We start from the raw sequence: 8,200 nt of genomic DNA, 5'->3' as shown, positions 1-8,200 counted from the left end.
CAGACAGTTTGCTCAAAACCTCAGATCTGATGTTAAAACATCAGATGTTGTAACGTGGCTTTTGTTATTGCTGTCTTTTGTGACGTATTCTCGAGCTGTGTTTGCACTTTTTGAATAAAAATGAAACATTGGACTTTGGGACTTGCCAGCGCCATTGAAAACAAATTTTTTTTGAAATGTATTCTTGAATGTTCAGTTTACGCATTTTAATGCTTAGGCCTAATTCTCGTTTGAAAATTTCATTTAGTATGCCTTTAAACATTTCCCTTTTTAGTACTAGCCTACTGTGCTTTACTTCTACATTGACCATTTTCTCAAGTAACTTAGTAGCCTACCCCTACAGCATTAACTATTGCTTCGACAGAACTAAGGTACTTTCAAACAGGGGCGAATCCAGCAAGTAACTTTAACAAAACACAAATTCTAATATAGTCGACTTTGCAAATACACTGTTAATACAGTTACTTTTCTATTTTTTGTTGGGGGGTGATTACCCCCTGTATGCGCCACGGCTTCCAAAGCAATTCCTTCTCAAATCAGCCACTAGATATCACCAGTGGCGTAGCCAAGGGGGGGGGGGGGGGGTTTGGGGGTTACAACCCCCCCTTTGGCACGCGTGTGACGTCACGATATTGAGAATGATGCTTTCAGTCTAAAAAAATTGCTTAATTTTAAACAAAATTGCATTAAAAGAACAAGTTTTGCCAATACCAAACATCTTAGCCAGGAATTAGCAACAAGAAAACATAGAGACTTAGCTTTATTTCCGAAAAATGCCGAAGAAAACATGATCTTATCCTTTTGCTATGCCACCAGACACCACCATTTTACAGGAATATTCGTAACTACATTTTTGTTGAAAATGCTCTCAGAATGCACCAAATTCAAAGTAATTTTTTAAAATTTTCTGGGGGAGGCCCCCCAGACCCCCCGCCGTTGGGTCGTCAAAACCCCCCCTTTCAAAATTCCTGGCTACGCTACTGGATATCACAACTGAAAATACCGTGGTCAGCTATATTCAAAAGCTGTGCTTAGCCAGTCACTACATACCTCATCATCATCGCCTGCAAAATAATCAATTAAGGTACAATTTTGTGTGGCTGTTAATAATAATGCTTTAATAACGGTAATCAATTTATTGAATCATGTCAACTGGCACAAATGTTGCTCGGAAAACAAAATCAACACACCTCCATTGATGCAACTTTCAGCAGAGTTGCATCAACGCATTATAACGTTTTATTAACGTTACAATGATTGATTTTGTAGACTGTGAAAACCCGCAAAAGAATCAGTTGTGAGCATACGGTGAAATGGTTGATATATTGCACATGTGTTTGATATATATAGGAATTAATGACACTACGAAGTGGCGTATGCACTGACTGAAACAAGAGAAAACAAATTTCAGCAAACTTACATGATAGGAATGAGAATGCAACAGGGTCAAATGTTTTACTTGAGAATAAACCAAAAGGCGTTTCATAACACCGGATGTTAGAAACGATTCCCCGCCCATTTAATATTATTGTTGTATCTCTGCTCCATTCTATTTTCATGCTTGAGTGACCCGGCCATGCATTAACAATTTTTGCTAGTTGATCTTTCTTTTTACGTTTTGGCATGGACTGGAGTGGTCATTGTTTTATAAATCTGGAGAACTGGAGATTTGGAGTGACTAGGGAATATGTAAGAATTCGGTAAGCAACTGTTTGTTTCGTTTTATTATTGTCGTTTTCAATACACCATTTCTTCTAATAAGTAAGGCCTGCACTTTATCCAGTCTAGGCAAAAAACGTTTAAGACATCATTTATAAAACATACCTTTGCTTGGTGCAAGGTTATGCCTGTCTAGTTAACTCTAGCTAGTTGTGTAATTTGTTTGTTATCCTAGGGTAGTCTTTTCAGGTCTGCCAAGGATTCATTTATGGTATGTGCCTTTGTCTAGCTCACTTTAGCTAGTTGTGTAATTTGTTTTGTTATCCTAGGGTAGTCTTTTCAGGTCTGCCAAGGATTAACTTTTTGGTTTGTGCCTTTGAGCCTGCCATGCTGTAAAGTTTCTTTGAACTTTGTAACTAGTTGTTTGTTATCCTAGGGTAGTCTTTTCAGGTCTGCCAAGGATTCATTTTTTGGTTTGTGCCTTTGAGCCTGCCATGCTGTAAAGTTTCTTTGAACTTTGTAACTAGTTGTTTGTTATCCTAGGGTAGTCTTTTCAGGTCTGCCAAGGATTCATTTTTTGGTTTGTGCCTTTGAGCCCGCCACGTTGTAAACTTGGTTTAAATTTTGTAAATAGATCTTCACTTTGGGCAGTCTTGTCAGGTCTGCCAAAGATTGAAGCTTCTAAGCCTGTACTCTGTCAGGCCATTGTTCTAGTCAGGTAGAACTGGTTACCGTTAAACCCTGTAATTTTAGTAGGTTGCTTACTGACATTCTCCGTAACATCGTGAAGGTCAATTGTCACCTCACCAAAGGTAAGTACCATACAGATTTTGTTTTTTGTAGCTTGTATATTGCTGTGTGTTAATTATGGCTCGTAAAAAGCCCAAGCAAACTCCAAGACGGAGTAAGCCAAATGGTTATGCTAGTGGCTCAACAGAGCAGCATGAGGCCGCCTCTAATATTAGTGGTCAACATGACAGTAGCGAAGAGCTGCCAGGTCTCGTTGTGTTAGAACAAGAGCTGGTTGAAATCGAGCTTGGCATAACTTCCATCGACATGGAGCTATGCTCAAGTGATGATTTCCTGAGTTCTTCTGAAGTTTTGGAGGTAAAGAAAAGATGCCTTGAACTTCAAAGGAAGCTCTCCCTTAAACGTTTAGATTTACTCAAATGCAAACCACAGCAATCAGGCTCAATAGAATCTAGGATGAACCGTATGGGGGAAAGCATTTATGGTTTGCTTGAAGCATGCTCTACCCTCATTCGAAGCTGTCGAGAGCAATCCAAGCAAGTGTCACATCAAACATCATCGGTAGTTATGGATGCAGGCAGTGACACAGGCAAAGCTGCTGAGTCTAGCAGTCACGTGACACCCCGTGAGAGTGGTGTAAAGATACCACCTGTAAAAGCAGAACAGGGTATCCTTCAGGGCAGCAGTAGTGCTAGTAATATTCTTAATCCTTACACATCTCCCTTTCGCACTGAAGCTAATAATAGTAGTGAATTTCCCATCGTCGTGCCTCAACCCCAGCTCAGTGCAGGGTTTCAAAATGTTCATGGTCCTCGGTTATCGCTTGAGAAGTTTGACGGCAATGTGTTAAAGTTCTTTAACTTTAAAAGGCGTTTTGAGCGATACATTGAGTCAAATTATCTAAGTTTTGAAGATCGCATCGCCTTTTTGGAGGACAATTGTGTAGGCCAGGCCTTGGAAGTAATATCTGGCCTGAGTTGCTTGCAAAATAGTGAAAGAGCATATGGAATGGCATGGGATAGATTGAGAAAAAGGTTTGGCAACCCTGGAAAACTCATGGCCAAAGTGAAGGAAGATTTGCTGCAAGGACCCCCTATTTCAGAGTGGGATGCGCCAGGCCTCACAAAGCTCTGCGACAAGATGTATAAGTGTGAAGTCAGTTTCGATGGCTGGGGTAAGTCTCACCTTTTAAACAGTGACGAGGTGCTTCAACGGCTGTTCCTGCGACTTCCTTATAAGTTAAAGGAGCAGTTTGTTCATGTTAATCACTTAGGATCGGACTGTGCCACGTTTGGTGATTTAAGAGTCTTGGTCGAGGATGCAGCCTCTCGAGCCGACAGCCAATATGGCCATCTTATGCAACCAGGCAAAGATGTTAAGAGAGCTCCACAACCATCGCTGGCTCGATCTAATCCGCAAGGTGGCTACAAGCGTGCTTCGGTTTGCACAACCCAAGAGCAGATTTCCCAATCTGCTAACCATAAGCAAGAGTCCTGTTGTTTGTGTGCAGAGTCGCATGCCCTATGGAAGTGTGAGATGTTTAAACAAAAGCCTGTTGCAGAAAGAAGAACCCTGGTGCAAAAGCATAGACTGTGTTTTTGTTGCTTGAGAGCAGGCCACAGAGTGGTTGATTGCAGATTTAAGAAATCTTGTGCAACGTGTGGATCGAGGCATAATTCACTTCTGCATGTAAACCGTGTGGAAGAGGAAAGCCCCTCTGCTCTGAAGAAGGGCATCTCAGCAACAACGTCCGCAACTGTGCCAGCAACATCTGGGACAACAATTTTTAAGGTTTTGCCAGTTAAGGTATGGGCTGGGGACCCCTCCAACTATACCTATACTTATGCTTTTATCGATGAAGGTTCTAGCGTCAGTCTATGCTCCTCAAGCCTCGTATCTCGCTTAGGGGTTGCTGCGACAAAAAGCAATGTGGAGTTGCTGACCACCAATGCTGTCTCCTTTCATGACAAGAAAATTGATTTTTTGGCTGTGCAGGGAATGGAAGAGCAGGCTGTGTTTTCCGTTGCAGATGCTCTGGTGATGGACCAGATTGTGGATGTCAGCCACAGTATTCCCACCGAAGCACTTAGTAGTGCATATAGTCATTTGGAGGACTTAAAGTTCCCTGAACTAAAAGATAGGAAGGTTGAGTTGTTATTGGGCAGCGATCTTCACCAGGCTTATCTTTTGCAGGAAGTTCGTACTGGCGCACCAGGAGAACCATGTGGACTGCACACTCTTCTGGGTTGGACCATTTATGGGAAAGATGGTGGCGATAGGCAACTCAACTCACCAGTAATGGTAAACTTTCTTAGCGTAAAGGAGTCTTGCGATAGAATGTTAAATGTATTGTTGCAGGATTTTAATGACATCGATGAGCCACAGGCCCCCTGTCCTTCAATTGAGGATAAACGTGCGCTGCAGATCATGCAGGACACGGTGAAGAAGGTGGATGGACACTATTCTGTAGGGCTGTTGTGGAAGGATGAAGACCCGGACTTGTGCAATAATCGCTCTATGGCACTCAAGCGCTTAGAGGGAATGAAGCGCCGATTTATTACTGACCCGGTGTTATTCAATAAGTATCGTGATAAAATGCAGGAATATGTTAAATGTGGCTATGCTGTGCCACTTGAAACTGGTGTGGTAGACACACCAGGGAAGACGTGCTATGTGCCCCATCACTGCACGACCAATGCGGCCAAGTTTAGAGTCGTTTTCGACTGCAGCGCGAAGTTTAAAGGCGTGTCATTAAATGACAAGCTGCTTCATGGCCCAGATCTCACCAATAACCTTGTAGGAACATTGTTTCGCTTCAGGCAACATCCGATCGCTGTTGTGGGCGATATTAAGGCCATGTTTTCCCAAGTACGCGTAGACGAAGGGGACAGGGATGCCTTTCGATTCTTATGGTATCCGGACGACGATCTCAAGCGGGAACCTATCGACTACCGCATGCAAACACATGTGTTTGGAGCAAAGTCGTCGCCATGCTGTGCTGCCTTCGCGCTTCGGATGACTGCCAAAGACAATGAAACAGGTGCCGATCAAAACACTGTTAACTCAGTTTTAAAAAATGTTTATGTTGACGATATTTGTCATTCATGTGAATCGCCGGACCAGGCTATCGAACTAATACAACAACTGCGTGAACTATTACAAAGTGGCGGCTTCCATTTAACTAAATTCCTGTCTAACAGTGCAGAGGTCTTGAGTTCTGTGTTGCAGGAAGACTTGGCGTCGAAGGTCGATTTGCCTCAGTGCCAGCTTCCAACGCAGAAAACCCTTGGTGTTGTGTGGAATGCTGCGAGCGATTGCATGGAGGTGAGGGTGAGTATCCAACAAAAGCCTAACACCCGGAGAGGCGTTCTCTCCATGATTTCGCAAACATACGACCCACTAGGTCTAATACAACCCTTCATTTTACCTGCTAGGCAACTCCTGCAGCAGGCATGTGACGCTCAACTTGATTGGGATGAACCCCTTAATGGCCTTGGGCCAGTAAACATTAATTGGGAAGCTTGGTTAAAGGCCCTTCCAGAGCTTGAATGTGTTTCCATCGCTAGAAGCCTGACTCTTTTTGGTAAATGTGCTATCCGCTTTGAATTGCATGGTTTTTGTGATGCCAGTACCAGTGGCTATGGGGTCGTGTTTTATGTTAAAGTGTTTTATGATGATTCTGTAGTAATTTGTAATTTTCTATTTGGCAAGGCTCGAGTGGCTCCATTAAAGCCTGTTAGCGTACCTCGCCTGGAGCTCACTGCTGCTGTGCTCGCTGCCAAAGTCTGCAATTTTATCCTGACGGAGTGTGATTTTAAATTCAATTGTGTTGTCTTATGGACAGACTCAACTGTTGTGCTGCGTTACATTAATAATACTTCGACTCGTTTCCACACCTTTGTGGCTAATAGGCTGAGCACTATTCACATGCTTACCAGTGTCAATCAATGGCATTATGTACCGACTACCTTAAACCCCGCTGACCTCGCGTCTCGGGGAGTTTGGCCTGATAAAGTTAATACCGCTAAGCTTTGGTTTAATGGTCCTAAGTTTTTGCATGATGTCACGAGCAATTGGCCAAACCAGCCCGACTTTGTTGGCGGAATTTCGTCAGACGATCCAGAGGTTAAAAACATTGAACGTTGCTCAGCTCAGCAACACACGATTACGGACTCAGACTCTCTATGTCGGTTGTTTACCCGCTACTCGCATTTCCACGATCTGCAAAGAACGGTTGCATGGTTGCTTCGCTTCAAATTGTACCTGAAAAGGAAATGCCGAGATGACTCCTTGACTGTTAAGACAGATTCGCTCAGTGTCGAGGAGATGGACGAAGCTGAACTTGCCATTGTCACAGCCGCCCAGCATCAAGCATACCCGACGGTGTTCGCAGTTCTCCATAACCACCCAGGATTTGACGCCCCGGTGGAACTCGTGTCCGACCTGCAGTTGAAGAAGCATGTGGCTTTGAAGGAGCTACAGTCCCTAAACCCCTATGTTGTTAACGAAACGTTAAGAGTTGGTGGGCGATTGCAACAATCTTCTCTGTCAAGCGGAAGAAGGCATCCGATCATTCTCCCATATCAGCACCCAATCACCGATCTAGTGATCATGAGGTATCACGAACGAGAAGGACACATGGGATGCTCACAAGTCCTTACCGCCATTGCTTCCCGTTATTGGATTGTCAAAGGGCGATCAGCTGTCAAAAGGGTCTTGCATTCCTGTATGAACTGTCGTTTTTGGAAAGCTACCGCCGGAAAACAGCAGATGGGCAACTTACCTGCTCCACGCGTAAACAAATCCATTCCTTTTCAAGCTGCTGGCACTGACCTTCTTGGTCCATTGATGGTAAAGAGCGGCCGCAGCAGTGTTAAGCGATATGTTTGTATTTTTAATTGTTTGGCGACCCGTGCTGTGCACTTTGAGGTCGTGCAATCCCTGGAGGCAAGTGCATTCATTCAAGCCTACCGAAGATTCTGCAGCCGTAGAAACGTTTGTCCTACTGATCTGTACAGTGACAACGGAGGAAACTTTGTTGCTGCAGACCGCGAACTTCGGCAAGGACTCAAGAACCTCCATCAAAAGAAAGTCACCGATGCCTTACTTCGGCATGAAACGAACTGGCACTTCAACCCTCCGCGTGCTTCACATCAAGGCGGCTTCTACGAAATATTTTTTCGTTTATTAAGAAAATTGATGCGGTCGCTGGTAGGAAACGCTACGTTGGATGAGTTCGACCTTCTAACGCTGGTAGCAGAGATTGAAAGAATTTTAAACGATCGTCCCATCACTTCGCTCCCATCGTCACCAGATGATCTGCAAGCCCTGACTCCAAGTATGATACTCACCGGATCAGCTTGTGACACCCTACCGCCAGATGTTTTTATGAAGGCTGACGGTTATCGACGCTCTTGGAGAAAGACCCAATACCTCACAAACAAGTTTTGGGAACAATGGCTGTTGCAATATCTCCCTCTGTTGCAGCCCCGACAAAAGTGGTTTGGCACATCTCCAAGCTTGAAACCAGGCGATTTGGTACTGGTAACGGACGAGGCAACTAAACGTGGGCACTGGCCCAAGGCTATTGTAAAGGAAGTTATGCCGGACACTAATAAACTTGTCAGACGCGTGCGAGTAAAGGTTGCTGACGGTACAGAGTTTGTTCGCGACATCAGAAAGATCTGCCTGCTAGAGGGCAGTATGGACTTTTAAAATGACAATTTTGTTTTCTAGGCTGGCTGGTTGGCACGATTGCACAACTGACATTGCTCATGCTGCTTAGGTTTCA

The 8,200-nt window shown here is 44.1% G+C and overlaps 1 protein-coding gene across 1 annotated transcript; it reads left to right on the top strand.

The window, feature by feature from the left end:
* Positions 1–2,526: 2,526 nt before the first annotated feature.
* LOC145780599 (uncharacterized) lies at positions 2,527–8,124 on the top strand. The gene is made up of 2 exons (XM_082592225.1): positions 2,527–5,992; positions 6,254–8,124. Exons 1-2 carry the CDS (start codon positions 2,527–2,529, stop codon positions 8,122–8,124), a joined length of 5,337 nt encoding a protein of 1,778 aa, XP_082448351.1.
* The last annotated feature ends 76 nt before the right edge of the window (positions 8,125–8,200 follow it).

The sequence above is a fragment of the Aplidium turbinatum genome, chromosome 12 (assembly GCF_918807975.1).
Source record: "Aplidium turbinatum chromosome 12, kaAplTurb1.1, whole genome shotgun sequence".
NCBI lineage: Eukaryota > Metazoa > Chordata > Ascidiacea > Aplousobranchia > Polyclinidae > Aplidium > Aplidium turbinatum.
This window is presented reverse-complemented; position numbering and strand designations above follow the sequence as displayed.

Bases quoted from the DNA above. Each gene is read 5' to 3' on its own strand.
- LOC145780599 (XM_082592225.1), top strand. From the start codon at position 2,527: ATGGCTCGTAAAAAGCCCAAGCAAACTCCAAGACGGAGTAAGCCAAAT. The intron at 5,993-6,253 runs GTAAATGTGCTA...TCTTATGGACAG, and splicing joins TAGAAGCCTGACTCTTTTTG to ACTCAACTGTTGTGCTGCGT.